This window comes from Haliaeetus leucocephalus, unplaced genomic scaffold (genome assembly GCF_000737465.1).
Source record: "Haliaeetus leucocephalus isolate CR32 unplaced genomic scaffold, Haliaeetus_leucocephalus-4.0 Scaffold506, whole genome shotgun sequence".
Taxonomy (NCBI): domain Eukaryota; kingdom Metazoa; phylum Chordata; class Aves; order Accipitriformes; family Accipitridae; genus Haliaeetus; species Haliaeetus leucocephalus.
The window spans coordinates 5,354,458-5,371,610 of record NW_010972942.1 but is presented as its reverse complement, the minus strand read 5'-3'; the positions used below and the strand labels follow the sequence as shown (position 1 = coordinate 5,371,610).

The 17,153-nt window shown below is 36.9% G+C and overlaps 1 protein-coding gene across 2 annotated transcripts in view; it reads right to left on the bottom strand.

The window, feature by feature from the left end:
• The window catches only part of STAU2 (staufen double-stranded RNA binding protein 2), a 175,311-nt gene that overhangs the window by 96,875 nt on the left and 61,283 nt on the right, over positions 1-17,153 (bottom strand). For both annotated transcript variants that reach the window (XM_010575882.1, XM_010575883.1), the window contains exons 7-10: positions 15,298-15,405; positions 9,093-9,305; positions 4,780-4,917; positions 1,391-1,522 (exon numbers count right to left, since the gene is read on the bottom strand). In XM_010575882.1, coding sequence (XP_010574184.1) covers positions 1,391-1,522; positions 4,780-4,917; positions 9,093-9,305; positions 15,298-15,405 — 591 coding nt within the window. The remainder of the gene's footprint in view (positions 1-1,390; positions 1,523-4,779; positions 4,918-9,092; positions 9,306-15,297; positions 15,406-17,153) is intronic.

The following is a 17,153-nucleotide window of genomic DNA, read 5'->3' as shown; positions in this document are numbered from 1 at the left end:
TTACTGAGTAAAAATAGTTCAGCCAATTTGAAATCCAAGAATGAAAACCTATGTTTTCTTATTAGAAAAAAAAAGTTGACTTCTCTGTTTTGCTTTGTTTCTCAAAAAGCCCTTTGGCCAAATTGGCAGTGAAGAAAAAGTTGAAATTGGTAGAAAGTATCTTCTACAGCAGAAAATTCTCAGCATCCTGGTGAAAAAGAATTATCATTTGACTCTCTCATAAGCCTTTTTAAAAATGGCTATGACTGCACAGTGTGTTCTCACTAGGAACACCATCTAGCTTCCAAGTACTCTGTTTAGAGTATTGCACACTTGTATATGACTAAGAAACATAGTGAAGAACGTAGTGAAGGTCAGTGTGAATAGCATACACAGAGCTGCTCCACTCAAAGGAGAGGGAAACAGAAGGAGATGGAGCCAAGTAACCAGTATGGCATTTATCTTTTCCTGGCTAGAAATACAGAATGTATAGAACAGAGTATCTTCTTAGATATGTAATTATTTTTTTTTAACAGAAGAGAAAGGGTGTTTCAGAAGATATATAGAGAGACATATACTATATTCAGATTTATCATGTGGTCCCTAGAAAAGCCCAGCAGAACATTCTGTTGACCTTAGCTAGCTGGTGCAGCCAAAGCAAACATTTAAGCCATGATCAAAATATATACATGCAGTGACTCTGCATATGAAAGAAGCTGTTCAGAGTCCACAGCTTAGCCAAATACCTTACCAAATGTCCTTTCAGGATACAAAAGTAAAAACCTTAACACCCAATTTTGGTTACAAAACCTCCCATCAATAAACTCAAGACAGGAGAGGAGTGCTAAGTTGCACATCACTAACATGGAAATACATACCTGCAACACGTATTAATTTAAAATGTAATTCCTTCTCCACAAAAAAAAAAAAAGACACACATTTTCTTTCTCAGTCACCAAACCTGAAAAGGCCATTATTTTTCTGGAATGCTTTTAGTGCACATGCAATGGGAAGACAAACATTGACTACCATGGCTACTTCATGTATGAAAATTACCCACATCATTCTTCTCAGTGCTCTCATGGATGCCCAAAATAGAATAAAAGCAAGAGGCACGTTCACCCTGATTTTTAAGTAGAAATAGGCGCACACTTCATATGTACACTTTTGCACACATGCTATTATATGGAACTACATTTCTGTTCTTAATTACTCTTGCAGGAGGAGAGGCTGCAACTACTACTAAGTGTAGCTCTAGAGCTGTGGCTAAACGAAGGCTGATCTCTGACACGCAACCCCCTAAAATATGGGATGCACAAGTTTAAGCTTCCATTCTTACTAAGCGATTAGCTGATACAGCTAAAAATCTAGAGAAGAGTAAAATGTGGCCATCATAACAATTGGTTCTCACCTTTTCTGGCTGGTCTTGAAGAGGAGTAGAGGCTTTGTAACCCAGCTGTAGCAACATTGCTTCTGCTGCATTTCTTTTAGCTATTTTCTTGTTTGGGCCTGTTCCAGTAGTAATCTCATTGCCTACTTTTACCTTAAAAACAAAACATTGATCACAATCACGATAAATGCAAGACTGCTTAATATCACCATGTAATAATCTTGCTGACCTACCAACAACTGTCAGCTCTTTTGATGAAGATGCAGTCCTGAAAAAGTAAGAATAGTGCAAAAGGGGACTATAATACTGCTTCACACATAGGAGCTTGTTCGGATTTTTCAGAAGATCCCCAAACTTGTACCAAAGAGCTAAATTTTTCTGTATCTCAGTGCACACACAGCCGTCTCCCTCTTCCACCAGCATCTGTGTCAACCCCATTCTCTCTGCTGAACATCTCCCCCCCTCTTTCTCAACGCGGGAAGTGCTACAGGATCTGTACTTCCTCTTTCTTGTAGGAGCATTGCCTGCAGCACCTCCCCAGCCTCATCGGGACAGTATCCAGAACAATGCAGAGACAAACAATGATCCAGAGATTCAAATGAGACTGGTTTCTAAAGAAAGATGAAAACCATGTTCGCATTCCTCCCACTTTGTCGCACTGCAAGGAACATGGGGGCTGGGGCTGCTTTCTTCTTCTGCACTTATACCTGGCAAGCTTTTATCAAAACAGCCTTTGGAAAGAAGGCTCCTTGTTGGACCTATGGTCTGTACTGCACAAAGGGTTTCTGACAAGCAAGATGCCTTTCATAAAACTAGGAGAAATTAAAACCTCAAAATAAAGACAAATTATGGACAATGGTTATCCACAAAGAGTGAGGCTCTAACTTATTCCTCGGCTTTGGTAGCTTTCTTAAAGCTTCTTTCTGAAGCTGTATGTGTCTGGTTTGTGATATTAGCACTGTCACTGCTATCACCTATGCAATACTCATAGCTCTTTGGTAGGTATCTTTCACTCTGTCCATTAAGCTATTTTATTTGCCAAATTTTCTCTTAAAAGAGTGTATAATTCAAAAGTGTGTTAAAAAAAGGAAACAAAAATAAAATAAAAATAACAAAATAGCCAAGGTGATCTGAATAAAAAAAACCTTAGAGGTCAAAGACCTGAAACAGTCTGGAAGGAGCTTTAAAAAAATTGTAAAAGCAGGCATCTAATTGTTAAATAAATAATAAATGTCATTTGGTAATTTATGTTATTCAATAATTATTCACTCTCCTCAAATTGTCACATATATTTTTTCCTAAAAGTTTTAATTTTTCTTTACTTAAATACCTATTAATTCTAAATACAAAGAAGAGGATGTAAATAAATAATAATGATTGTGAATATCCCTTCAAAGTATATCTATAATTAAACAAAAAGATTCAGCTACCTAAACCAGAAATATTAATAATCTTGAAATATAAACCTTATCTTCTATGGAGTTCCACAATCACAATTAGAAAATAGCCAATCTGCTACAAGTTTATATGCAACAAAATTGAGGGACTTTACTGGGACAAGACAAAATGATAATTTATAACATAGCTCACAATAAATCAATGCACTGCTATTTCTCAGACCTGTAAAACTGGTTTAGCTATTATTATAACCTCTATCAAGGATTAAAGGTCTGACTACAAAGAGAAAGAGCTTTCTGAAATTAACTTTGGGAACAGAACACCAGCTAATGTCATCAGAGGTTTTCTTCTGTTTATCTAGTAGTCAGGACAAGTAATTGGATCCATTTCATCACATCTAAACTTGCTCTTTGTGTGACAGATAAAAATGAACATATTATCTCTGGATATTTTACTTCCACATTCAATTAAATTAAATGAAAACATTGTTTAAGTAGTTTATACAAAGGCTTTTTATTCTGATAAGACTTTTTGCATGTCATAATGAATCCACTCAGACTTCCTGAAGGCGGGAGAAACAGCAGTATCATTTCAGCATGAAAATATTAAAAAAGGAGAAAAATGGAGCTACAGTGTTTAAAAGTATTCATAACAAAGCAACTGTTCTAGGGAATTTCTTTGACTCTTTCTTTCACAAGTTTTCTTAGATAAGGGAATCTTCTATGTATTCACTGTTTTTAAGGTTCTTTTTTTATTCAAACCAAAGATTTTGCCATTATTGAGACTCCTCCAATGGAAAACCAAATTCTCAGCCCATCTTTCTAATACTGCATTGCGTTACACAGTCCCCTTCTGATGCTGCACACAACCATCTCCAATTGCAGACACTCCCACAGGGGTCTGAGCATGGGAAAAGGGATTGTCTGTGATAGGATCACTCTTCTTCAAATACTTTTAGGTAGCATAAAAAGTTGGAAATCCAAGTTTATATTCATAAATCAGATTCTGCAACAAAAGGAACCCAGTATCTTCTTTTGCTTCAGAGAGAAAAATAATAAATCATCAAGAAAGACCACTGAGGTCCAAGTAAATTAAGAGCGCTAGCCTATCTTGATAGACATGAAGGAGGCACTTAAAGATTTAAGTGAAAACATAACTGATTTTCTGGAGAAGGAGGTGCTGGAATGTCTTAAATTCTGCTTGTGATCAGAAGTGACATTTTGGTGTGGTTTATAGATAACAAGTCAAAACATGTTGAGGTATGCTGTTCTGAATTGTTCCAGCACAAAATTACCCCTGAGTGAAAACACAAGAGAAAAGAATTCTTCCCTGTTCCTGTCTTTCTCAATCTGCTGTTGTGCTATCTAACAAAATATCATGGTTATATCAAATCTTTGTAAATGTTCTTAATTTAAAAATTAAAGAGACATTAATGACTACTGTTTCTGTATTAGGTCCAGAGCCTTTAACTGGACAGGCTAAAACACATGATGGAAGGCTTTTTTGGTGGTATTTCAGATATGAACGAAGCCACAAAGAAACTCAAAATCTGAAAAGATTTACAACACTATTTTTTTAAACCGAAATGCTTGGTAATATGGAGATACTTATATCCATATTTCAGAACACTTGTTTGTATTGCAATCCTCTGATCAACAATAGCAAAAAAAAGTCTTTTTGAAAGACAAGTAAAAGTAAATAAGTCAAGAACCATCAAGGATAAGGACAGAAACCATCAGGTGAAATAAAAATAAGAAGAGTATCAAAAACGCAAAACCACTACAAGAAAAGCATCTAGAAGGCACATAACCTAATTGCCATTTGTTTCACCAAGAGAAAGAAGGAAGTTCAAACAGGCTTTCTGATAGTGTATTTCATACTATTCTTGTATAACTGACCGTAAAGCAAAGAGCTAAACACAGAGGGATTGGCTTCATATTATGCCACCATTTTGCTTGAGTTTGAACATAACATAGCAAGGGCATTCTCTCGAATGTGACAGAAGATGATACCTGCATAACAAACTCTCGACGGCGAGGCATTCCTCTCTCCGAAAGAAGAACATACTCTGGCTCCTTCTCCTTTTTGGCCTGTTGGATCTGAGCCAGACGACTGATGGGATTCATTCCTTGACCATATTCTGGTCCAGTCTAAACAGGTTTAAAAGAAAGACCCATTATTTCAGCATATATCCATACAACTATTATGCTGCTTCAATAAATCATTTACTAGGGCTACCTCTTCTTTAACACTCCTTTTGAGAGAATAGGAAGTAAATTTCTTCCCATCTTCTGATCATGAGATAGAAGATAAGAATCCTCAAGCTCAAAACTGTGACAAAAAATATACACCTATTGTCTGCCACTGTTGCAGGTAGCGTACACACCTAGCATCTGTAAGCTACTAATACCCTCATCTACCTATGGAGGTCCTATGGGGATGGATGAAAATTAGCAGATTCATCAGTCAATTATATCTCATTGCCCTATTTCTATGACCCTTCCCCCTAACCCCTTTAAAGAGGTTGTTACAATGCTGGAACATGCAGTAGGCTAAGAAGAGATGGGATTTACATGGGGACAAAAAAGATTTGCCACATAACAAGGAAGCTGCCTCTCTCAGCCTTCCTGCCTTCCTTCTCAGCACTCCTGCCTTCCATCCTGCAATGCAAATAAAGGTGCAGAAGGTTTACTCTGCACGTGATAGGAATTCGCCGTCAAAATACTTTTATGTAGTGAAGCTAGAGAGGAGTATCTCCAACGGCTAGAAATGTTGCATATCGTGAGCCACCCACAAAGTATTGAAAATGCTTAACAGACAATAATCCTCACAATAACATGTCAAAATGTACGATTGGTGGGGGAATTGATCTGATGGGGGGAAAACAAAAGGACTGAGAGACTGATCTGTCCAAGATTACACAGACAGGTGAAAAATTACAGTCCTTACAAACTATCTAGTTCTGATATCCTTTTAATATGTTATTACTCACATGGCAAATGCTCTCTCAAAGCGAATAGCTATGAAAATACTTGTTTGTAGGTCTTAAGGAGAAGAAATTAAGACCCCCCCCCAAATTCATCTGAAGTCATATTAACTGATTGATATACCATAACACAAAGAATGAACTTGCAAATGTAAATGGCATTTGAATGTAGACTTGTTTTTATGTTATTGAGCTATTTCTTTTTCATGAAGCCATTTGCAGGATAAGAGAAGATCAGCATTCATGCTTGTTTGAGCTCCTCAAATAAGAACAAACGAGTGGTCCAGAAGCTAAAGAGATGATCAGCAACTGAAGGCAAAGACCAGAAGGGGATATTGTATTAAGAAAGCTGTGCAGTGAATCCTACATAGCGTAACTTCTGAAGTTGTTAGAGAAGATTTAGATGAAAGAATTAAGACAATGTCATGCACAAGAGCAGTTTTGTGGGCAAGAAGCCAGGCAGAGACAAAATGTAGAGCAGGCTAAATAAAGTACAGGCCATAAGATATAGCCTCATAAACATATATACAAATAAAAATAAGTTATTGTTGTCACTTTTTTTGGTGCTCAAAACATGTGCAGGTTAAATTAAACGAAATGGGCACACTGAAAGCATTTCAGAAGTTTGGATATTCGAAAAATAAAAACCTTCTACACATCCAGGTTATTTTACTATTAACATCTCTTTCTAACATGGCCAACTTTGGATAATTCAATTTAAGATTGTAATGGTAAATGGTATATGGTAATAGAAGAGATATTTACATTATTATACCCTTAGCATCTTTCTTGAGAAAAACTTTCCAAAATGAGACAGCCAGAGCCAATAGCCTTTTCAGATCTTGCAGCTTTAAAGCTGCATTAATGCTGATGGATTTCCTTTAAATAACTTGTTATGCTCATTTTTTCCTACAAGTTTTTGAGAATTAGATCCCCAGAATTTCAGTAGGAGACAGGTATCTAATTAAATTAGGTGGTTTTTTTAAATCACTCATTCTGTGTTGAAGGCAAATGAAAAGAGGAAGATGATGAAGTAAGTCCTTTGTACATTTTCCAAACCCAGATTTGCATTCTCCAAATTATTTGCTCATTTTAAATGGATTTTCTGTTGGCCGCTCCTACAGAACTCTGCACTCAGTGTACTGAATATACAGATTTCTAATCGTCATACTTTTAGTAAAGTAAGTACTGCTTTACTTATTTTTACAATCTATCAATGTAACACTCAATGAGGACTAAGTTCAAGCCATACTGGTATAATGCTGCCCAGCCTAACACAATGCACGCTGTGGACATAACATAATTCAGAAAAACTGAAGATTTGTTTGGGTTTTTTTTAAACTAACAAGAGGCAAATACAGAAAAGGAGATGAAATTCAGGTCCTAAAACTATATTCTGAAGCACAGGTTTTAGACATGAAGGTTTCCTGTTTTTTCCTGGAATGCTAGTCTCGAGGTTCCTGACCTGCAGAGTATGGGGCAGAAGTGACTCTGTAACACCAGAAAGTGAGCAACTCTCCACCATTATTTACACCAACCAAAAATGAGTATGAAAGGCTATTAATGTGCCCTTACATATACCTAAATGACTATCCAACATGCCAGACCATAGAAAATCATGTACAAAGAGTTTAACTACTTCCTCACAAAATAATACTTCCTAAAATAAAATGATTTTGGCTACCTCCAAAGCCTCACCTTCTGCACTGAACAGATGACAAGTTGTGCTGGTTTTGGCTGGGGTAAAGTTAATTTTCTTCACAGTAGCTAGTATGGGGCTGTGTTTTGGATTTGTGCTGGAAACAGTGTTGATAACACAGGGATGTTTTCATTACTGCTGAGCAGCCCTTACACAGCGGCAAGGCCTTTTCTGCTCCTCACCCCACCCCACCAGCGAGGAGGCTGGGGGGGCACAAGAAGTTGGGAGGGGACACAGCTGGGACAGCTGACCCCAACGGACCCAAGGGATATTCCAGACCATATGATGTCATGCTCGGCATATACAGATGGGGGAAGAAGGAGGAAGGGGGGATGTTCGGAGTGATGGCGTTTGTCTTCCCAAGTCACTGTTATGGGTGATGGAGCCCTGCTTCCCTGGAGCTGGCTGAACACCTGCCTGCCCATGGGAAGTGGTGAATGAATTCCTTGTTTTGCTTTGCTTGCATGCGTGGCTTTTGCTTTACCTATTAAACTGTCTTTATCTCAGCCCACAAGTTTTCTCAATTTTACCCTTCTGGTTCTCTCCCCGATCCTGACGTGGGGGGAGTGAGTGAGCGGTTGTATGGTGCTTAGCTGCCGGCTGGGGTTAAACCACGACACAAGTTAGTGTGATTAGTTGTTCAGTGCTGAGACTAGGTAGTGATGCTTCATAAATATATGGACACTATGTCACTGCTTTTGTTAGATCATTTCAAAGACTAATTACTCCAGGTGACCCTTTGGTTTTGTATGAATTTAGGATGAGTAGACAAACTAGGACTAATCACTGTAGACCAACTGAATTATAGAAGTAGCAATGAATCTACTGCCACCAAGACTAAAAACACCATTTAAGAAGCTGGAGCTCACAAGAATCCAGAGCCTCTAAAGGAAGCCTCATCAGTGTAGCAAGAAGCAGATTAATATCCTCTGAGACAGGGCATGTCTTAATGGAGGGATGGTTCAAAGTCTGCAAGTCGTCCATGGGCTGGTCTCCAGTCAATTTTGCATTTCTTTTTGAGAGCTAAAGAGCATTATCAAACACATGCTAACGTTAACACAGGCACATGAAATAAAAAAAGTACTGTCCTTTGGCATTTGACAAGTGACACACTAGGCTGAGATGTCAACATACTCTTAGCCTTCTTTCAAATCTTTCAAAAAAATTGAAGCTGAAGCCACAAAACTCCCAAATCTAGCTCCATAAGGGGAGGAAGCTGGACTGTGCACCATTTCCCCATATGTCTACTCTTTCATGTATCTCTCTCCCTCTTCAAACTGGGGAGGGAGGAAAGACCAGGGAGAGAACCACCACATATGCTAGGAGGGCCTCCCAGAGATGATGCTAAAAATTCACATGGCTGTACAGAGCTGCTTGGAGGGTTTGATCCTCCACTAGACTTGAACCAAACCCCTGAAGACTTCAGTGGTGTGAGCTCGGTTCTTAAGCTGAGCACCTTACAAGCCATTATGTTTTGAATTTCACAGCATTCTCAGAATTTAAAAAAGCACAGGCATATTAGCACAGGCAAACAAGTAACAATATTGACAGAAAATTACAAATAAGCCTTTACTGATTTTAAATCTGAGTAACTGTTACTTTCTGAACAAACATCTTTAATTCTATCAAAGGACACATACCTTGAGTATTGTTTTTGGACGTTTTTTAAAGTAAAGTTTTGGCTTTTCAATCACAGGAAGAGGAGGAAGTTTCTTAAGTTCTTGTAGGACAGCCATTGCAGCACGTTTCTTTGAGAGTTTCTTACTGTTGCCTTCTCCTTCTGCAGTGAATTCTCCTACTGTAACGCGTGTAACAAAACTCTTCATGTGAGGAGGTCCACTCTCTTTAATCACCTTTTAAGTGAAAGTAACATTGAGTCAAATCACCCTACAAGAATATAACTTAATGTTTGTATCTCTGCAATGTACTTACTACTAATGCAGTTTTCCTGCTAATCAAAGGCATTAGATGGGATTTCATAAAATCTTGACAAGTATTAATGACAGTACCAGGTTTGAGGGCAGAAAATTAAGGCTAATGAGATAAAGCAAATCTAACCACCATATTCAGTGTTTCACATAAAATACAGTAGGCCTATATCTTCAAAAAGATTTATACAATAACACAATACACACCAATAATGCATATTTAAACCAAGGCTGCTGTTTTTATCCTTGCAAGGTGCTTCACGTACTAAAGAAACTCAATTCATGAAGGTGCACCAGGCTTTGGCTATTTCTTCACATAAAACGTATTCAAAACTCTATTTATATGGCATCATTTCAACCCGTTCGTAATTTTTTTTTATTATCATTAAAACATAGGATGTTCACACATGGTCCCAAACTTCAGTCTTAAATCCGTATTTTTACACTGTCCTAGCTGCAGGCAGCATGCCTGCTCTCAACTCTTACCTTGCCAGCATACACAACTCAAGAGTGATATCCTGTACATTTGAAAGGCTGCCATAGTCCTGCCTCCATGACTCTCAGCTGTCCCTCCCAACAGTACCAAAAGGAATTATCAGAAGAGCCACCATAACTCACACAAAAGCCAGTAAGTTCTGAAAAGTTTCATTTATTCATTCCCTTCCAAATATATTCAGTATGACAATAAGAAAACCCATTTGAAGTACTTCTCCACTATTAAAAGTTACAATAATATGGAAAAAAATGAAGAAAAATGAAGTTCTGAGCACCGTACCTTCCTTTAGCTCTTTTTCTGTCTTCATTTTTCCACACACACATACCTCCTTTTAGGAGGCTATACTGTTAGGATACATTCACCAACAAATCACAGCACTGCAAGTGCTAAGATAGCCATCTCTTCATGTATGCACCATTTACTGGTCTGGACAATGTCTATCAGGGATTAGAGGCCTCATTTGCGAAAAGGTTCAGTTATTTTGTTTGATGGGCGGAAGCAGCTACCTAATTTAATCTTTGTTACACGTAATTTGTATAAGGAGACATTAGAGCATCTGACAGGCATCTCTTTGTATTATCTTCAAAATCAATACAAATATATATTTTTTCAGTAGGTGCAATTACATCAAACCATTTGTTGAAGAAGTGTAATGCCTGAATGCAAGGGAACTGAGGTAAAGGTGCTAGGGCCTTCTTGGTGTAATAACTATATTTTTAATGGGCTGAAACCTTCAACCTTAATATTATTACAACATGTTTTGTATTAAAGTTCTTTTTATCAAGGTCATGTCCCTTGCATTATTTAGTTTTGCTGTTACACTGTAATGAGGTCTCCTTAGGCTTGTATTTCTTTTTTAAGCTCTCTTTTGTGGCAACTTCACCCAGTAAATACAATTATCACAGCATATATCAATAAAAAGACACAAAATGAAAATTAACAGACAGCTTTGTCCGCATTTTCCCAGAATAAGACAACATCTGTGCCAGCATAGACTTTTTCTGTTGTAGTCCAGGAGTGTTCCCACTCTAAGATTCCAGGTAATAATTTCAGAAGTGTTTTCAAGATTGCCTCACTTGAACGTTGCCCACTAGCGCTTCACCACGTGAGAAGGCAGTGATGCTTTCGAGGCACTGACCCATGCTGAGCCATGGGAAGCTGCACAGCCTACACCAGAGCTGGAACAAGTCCAGTGCTGAGATCTCCTGCTCTCAGGTACAGTTGGGCTTCGTATCCATGCTGAACACCTTCATCGCACTGCAGTGTTTCCCACTCTGCTTTAAAGTCATATCTTAATCCATCCCTGTACATTGCTATCCAAGTATTACAACATGTTGGCTGTAAAACATGGCTAAATTAGCTTCACTAAGGTCCTTAATCTTTTTGTGGTCTTACTAATACCATTATATAGGTGTTTCTACTTACATGCAATATAATGTATTAATAAAATATACAAGAATAACTATACTGACCAGATGAAAAAGGAGAAAATAACTTGCTTAAGAAATATAATTGCTGAGTTCCTAAAATATTAGTTTTATATAAGTTTTCTCATATATATATAAATGCACACAAATTTATATATACATATATGAAAAAGAATGTTAATATAAAACCAGATTATATTTTCATATACAAGATAATATATTTCTTAATATAAAACTAATGTATTCTGGTGTGTTTTTCATCTTTTAAACTTTTAAGTATGTGACACAAGGTAAATAATTGCCTGGAAAATGTTTAAAACTGTTTCTTTGTTAGTGTGTAAATGAAAAAAAGTCTGTGTTGTCAATGGAATGAACCCCATAGGATTCAGATGGGATCTGGATCAAGCTAAACATCCAAATTTGGTAATTTAGCAAAAAGAATATTTACCTAACAACATTTTTGGTTAACCCCAGATTTTAGATCTTTTTTACTCCACATGATTTCAAACAGTTGTGCTATAAGCCTAGGGACAGAAAACACTGAAAAGAAATTCAGCCTTTGCTATCCAAGAACACTATATGCATTAGTACATTAAACTATTTCCTCAGTTGAAAGATACGACCCGTGGACCAAATCATGCCTAATTTAAAGCTGAGAATTTGATTAAAGGTGACAGTTCAATACACTTTTCTTTTTCTGTTTCACTGATTTAAAGAATAACTCCAGCAAGAGAAAACACATGGGGCCAAAACACATCTAAGGTCAAGTTACATCAAGAGTGAATTTGGCTCAACTTAATGAATCATGCTGACAAATGAAAAACAGCAGTATGATTATAACGAAAGAGCAACGCTGCTTCAATTATTAATGAGGCTCCAGGTAAAAAATCCAAAATATTATGACAAGATTAAATGGATATTTAAAAAAAAAAAAAAAAAAAAGGAGACAAAAAGCAGGTCAAGAAAAACATGTCACCTACATCCATGATTATTTAGAAGTTTTAAAATACCAATATATTTCCATGTGCTTGTGTGGGCACACATACCAGATTTTCCCAGCTTAAAAAAAAGAAAAAAAAGTCTGGATGTTTTATTAAAACTGGAGTGAGGAAGGGTGAGCATCATGCCAAACCCGAATGAGAGCTAGTCAGCATGTCAATCATCCAATCTGAAAGCCTTAATCCCCAGGAGAGCAGGAGCCAGACGGGTGTGAAACTTCCTGCTGAGAACTTGCTCAGTCTCCCAGAGTCAGCAATTTGGTCTGTTCCTAGTTCCAAATACAGAATCTCTGTCTTACTGAGATAAGACTGGGACTTAGAAACTGCACTCTTTTTCCCAGCAGAACACTGGAAAGGGATGGAGAGGCAGAAAATTTGCCTGTTCAGGCACTCTATTGCCTCGCTCCTGATACTGAGAATGAAAAAAAATATTATTGTATTTGCTATTCTAAAGAAAGAACACTCCAATCCAAAGAAAAATACTGATAGAATGACAATCTGAAATACCCCAACATGTTCTACAACCTGAAGCTGTCGACCTCAGTTATGTCTTCTAAGCTCACCCAACTGCTTACTGACAAGTTGGAAATAAAAAACACACAAGTTGCAAAAGAACTGAAAAAAAGCAAGATTTTAGCCTACTGTCAAGGAGGGAATAAGCAGCAAAATGACCATTTTACAGCTATTCTAACAATTCCTACAGCAATCCGTTTGTATCCCTCCTTAAAAATTGTTCATTGAGAGTCCCACAAACGCCCTAGAGGAGTTGAATTTTGACTTAAAAGTTGATGAATAAAGGTTAGCTAAGGATGCACCAGTGATAAGTATGGAATAAAGCTTGTTCTTTGTTAGAACAGAATGCTTTTATTTTAGTTAACAATTTAATAGATAGAAATTCCTTAAAACTTGTCCTAAAGTTCCTAGGCAATTAGAACTAGCCATATTACTCAAAAACAGGATAGACGGAAGAAACCCACAGGGTTCTGCGTGCTCTTCCTATTTGCCACCCCTTGTGCACTTCTAAGGACACATTTACATAGAACTTTACATAGCTTTATGACCATTACTTTGTTGCATAACATAGCACTGTTGGAACATTGGCTAAAGCTTCGTCAGATGGAGAAAAGGCAGATCATTTTATAGCTATCGCACACAAAAAAAGCTAGAGAAAGCTTTGATGCCTGCCTGGAATAACACAAAACCATTTGCAAATAAAATCCTATTAGAAACATCAGATCCTGGGGATCACCCATAATTGCTTAGCATTTTTATTGAAATATAAGCCAGTACCAAGTTCAATCAAAACTCTATTTAAGAATGTCACCTATACTTAGATTTAAAGGCAGGAAATAACACAAAACCTGTCAGGAGAGCAAGAAACTGTCTTTTTTCAATGTTGTTAACATTCTTTGGCAAGTGACACATCAGACTTTTCCTGTACTAAGTATCTCTGCCTTCATTCTCTCCTTACCAAATGCTCTCCCTTAAATAAGCTGAAACACAGGAATGGAGTTAAGAAGACATTCAAAGCACTATCCCTCCCTCTTTTCTTTCCAACCTCCAAGCTATTCTGTGACCTGTGACCATTTATCTCCTTGTATTTTAGTGTATTGATTTGTATGGAACTATTCCAAATAATTTTAAATACTTAAGGTAGAAAATGATGGGTGAAAACTGAAACGTTAATTATAAGCTTCCTTTTTGAAACACGGGCATGTGTTTCCATTATGTCTGATCTTATATAAGAGTTATGTTCTTTCCATGTAGTTGCCAAGTGATACACCAACAACCCTGGACACCCCAGTTTTAACCTTGAGATTTCACATTCTCTTAACTTTCTAATTAGTTTATATTACACAGATCACATGTATGAAGCACATACACATTTGTTATACTGAGGAATTCCTTAGTCAAAACCAGTATTCTTTGCCTTTGGCTCTCTTACCTGCCTTCTGAGAGATTTCTCAGATTTCTAAGAAGGTCCAGATAGCTCATTTGACATTGGCCAATTCACAGATATGGGCTGAACATGTCGGTAAACCTGCATACAGCACGCTGTAAGGCGTGCCACAGTATAATTTTTTTTTCTGCATGCAAACATGTGCCTATACTTCAAAAGGAAAAAGCACTGGAGAAAATAACCATCACCAGTATAGGCACTACCCACCTCCTTCATATATACTCAGTTTAAATGCAAAACAAAAAGCAGAAAAAGAAAACTTTAAAGAGCCACTTACACTAGCATTTTCTCCATTTAAAAAAAAAAAAGAAAAAAAGAAAAAAAAAACCACCAGCTTGAAAGTCTGGTGGTTCCTACCACAACAACATTAGATTTTTACAACCAGTTTGTATAAGAACTTTCTCATCGGAAAAATTTTCCTGTTACTATCAGTCATTCTCCCGTAGTTAGTTCATTGATAGCATTGGAGCTATTCCAAATACTCTTTATTACTTAAGGTAAACAAAGGTGGCAGAAGCAGGTTCATAGATAAAATTGCATGAAATGAGGAAAATAAATCATGAAGGCTTAAGTAGAGATAGATAAGGAGTCAAACAGCGTGGAAGATAAAAAGATACTCATGACTTTCTGAAAACAGCACAACGGATGCAAAATGTCTCAATGGGAACTTTTATAGTGTATGAATGCCGACAGTTAAAGCAAAGACTTTGACTGACTGTTTTGAAGATTATTTCAGATCAGATTGAGTGTTGCTACTTATTCTAATGCAACAGCACCATACAGAAGATTCTTGAACTGTCTTTCTGCCATCCACTTGTTTGCAACCGAATATTAGGTCTCTAAGACTTCTGAAAAAGCATCTAGTTTAATAGTAAAAACTCAGTGTCTTAGACTCTGATATACTACCAATATTTTTTGTTATAATTTCCATGAATTTGAATGTCACATTCATAATGTATTAATATTTTTAACTGCATTGAGTTTTAGTGGCAGGGGTTTTTAATACTTTCTTAGCAAACAAATATGTAACACATACCTCAAAACTGACAGGTATATTGCGCTTCAAAGCAATTTCAAACACTACACTGATCTCAGACTTGTTTGCATCTTTATCTTCTTCTGATTCTTTTCCTGTTTCTCCATTCTGAAAATGAAGAATGCATAATCATATTACAATTTTTAGAAGATAAAAAAATAATATACTTCTCCCTCGATTTCTCAAAGACACTTGAGTTCTCCTGTCACGCTGTAAATCAGCATTTGTACATCCGTCTCAGCACCCCATTATCAGACACCCACTGATTGTGAAGCCATATATAATGCACTTATGCTTCATAATAAAGGAACACATACACATTAATTTATAAATTAATGATGGATGGCAAAATAACTTTGATGGATTTTAGTCTTATTAATGACATGGATAATAATCATCTGAATACACACTTCTTGTGTCAAACAAGAGGATCAAACAGATCCTTTGACCTGTTTCTCAGTCTCTCTGTGGGTACCCCTTCCAAGCAAGGAAGAAGTTTTCTGTACTTCTTGGAAAGTACAGAAGACTGTACTTCTCTCAGAAGAAATTCAGTGAATCACCCCCACACTTTGACTGGGTCACAGGTTACAGGTGTCCTCAGCAGGTCCAGCTGGTTAATGGCCCCTCCATCGACTTCCCTCTGGGAGTTATGACCAGTGTGAAAAGGTAGTGACAGAGAACAGCTTGCTCAACACAGAACAGTATTTATTTATCCATAGGAACATAGCAAACAGAGAGGCTAAGAGATAAAAAAACAAAAGGCACATGCAAATGTTATCCTGCCTAACATTCAGCTTTGCTTTATACTTTAGGTAAGTCTTATTTTTCTCAGACGACCACCAGCATGGGGATCAGTCAAAGAGTTATCGCCTTTTACAACTGCTACCTTTTGGTGTTTGTCCCCCAGGCCACATCTTCCTTAGTTCTCGGAGGTTTCACTTTCAGGTACTTTCAAACTGCAAAGCTCTGAATGTTTCAAACTGGGATCTCTCAACAACCATGTAACCTTGGCCAGGCTCCTAATTTTTTATTAGTGGAGGTAAACAGTGAAGAAACTTGGGATGAATTAGGTGGATTCCTGCAGAGTTCCCATCTTACATAACAAAGTCTGATATAAATCTTCAGCCACTAACATAGCTACGAAATGCAGATATAGAAGTTATAAAATAACATTGAAAAAGCATTAGGTTCTTCACATTCACAATGAAATGTATCAATCTTTTATCTACAATTTGTTAACTCATACTGTATTAATGTTTAAGATAACACAGGACCAAAAATCCAGCAGTCAGCTACAGCATGCAGACTTGGAGCACTTTTTGTCTCATTAAATGTTTGTAAAATTTTGAGTCTGAAAAAGCAATTTACATCCCTGACATTTATCTAGTGCTAAATACAAAACAAAAATTTATAAAGTTTATAGAACCTGCTGGAAAAAAAGCATGCAGTGCCAAGCAGCAGCAAGGGTAGTTAGAATGAAATTATGTAGGACTTAGAGCTCATTTCATATAATGAAATGTAAAGTACCACTGAAATCAAGAATGTAGGTCATTATAGGACAGGCAAAACATTGATTAGGTTCACTGAGAAAGATCAACTGAACAGAGTTAAAAGGACAATATTTAAAAATAAAAATATATGGTTGGGATATAAAGAGTATCAAACAAAGAGTGCGGTACTACTATTCTGTAAAAAAACTTAGTGAGAATCTTACTCAGTACTGTATTCAACTAAGTTTGTGTTTTATAAAGGACACTGATAATCTGAAAAGCTGACAATAAAAGCCACAAGGATGAACTACTGATTAGAAAAAAACCAACTTTACAGAGACACTATGGAAACAACAAGTTCTATAA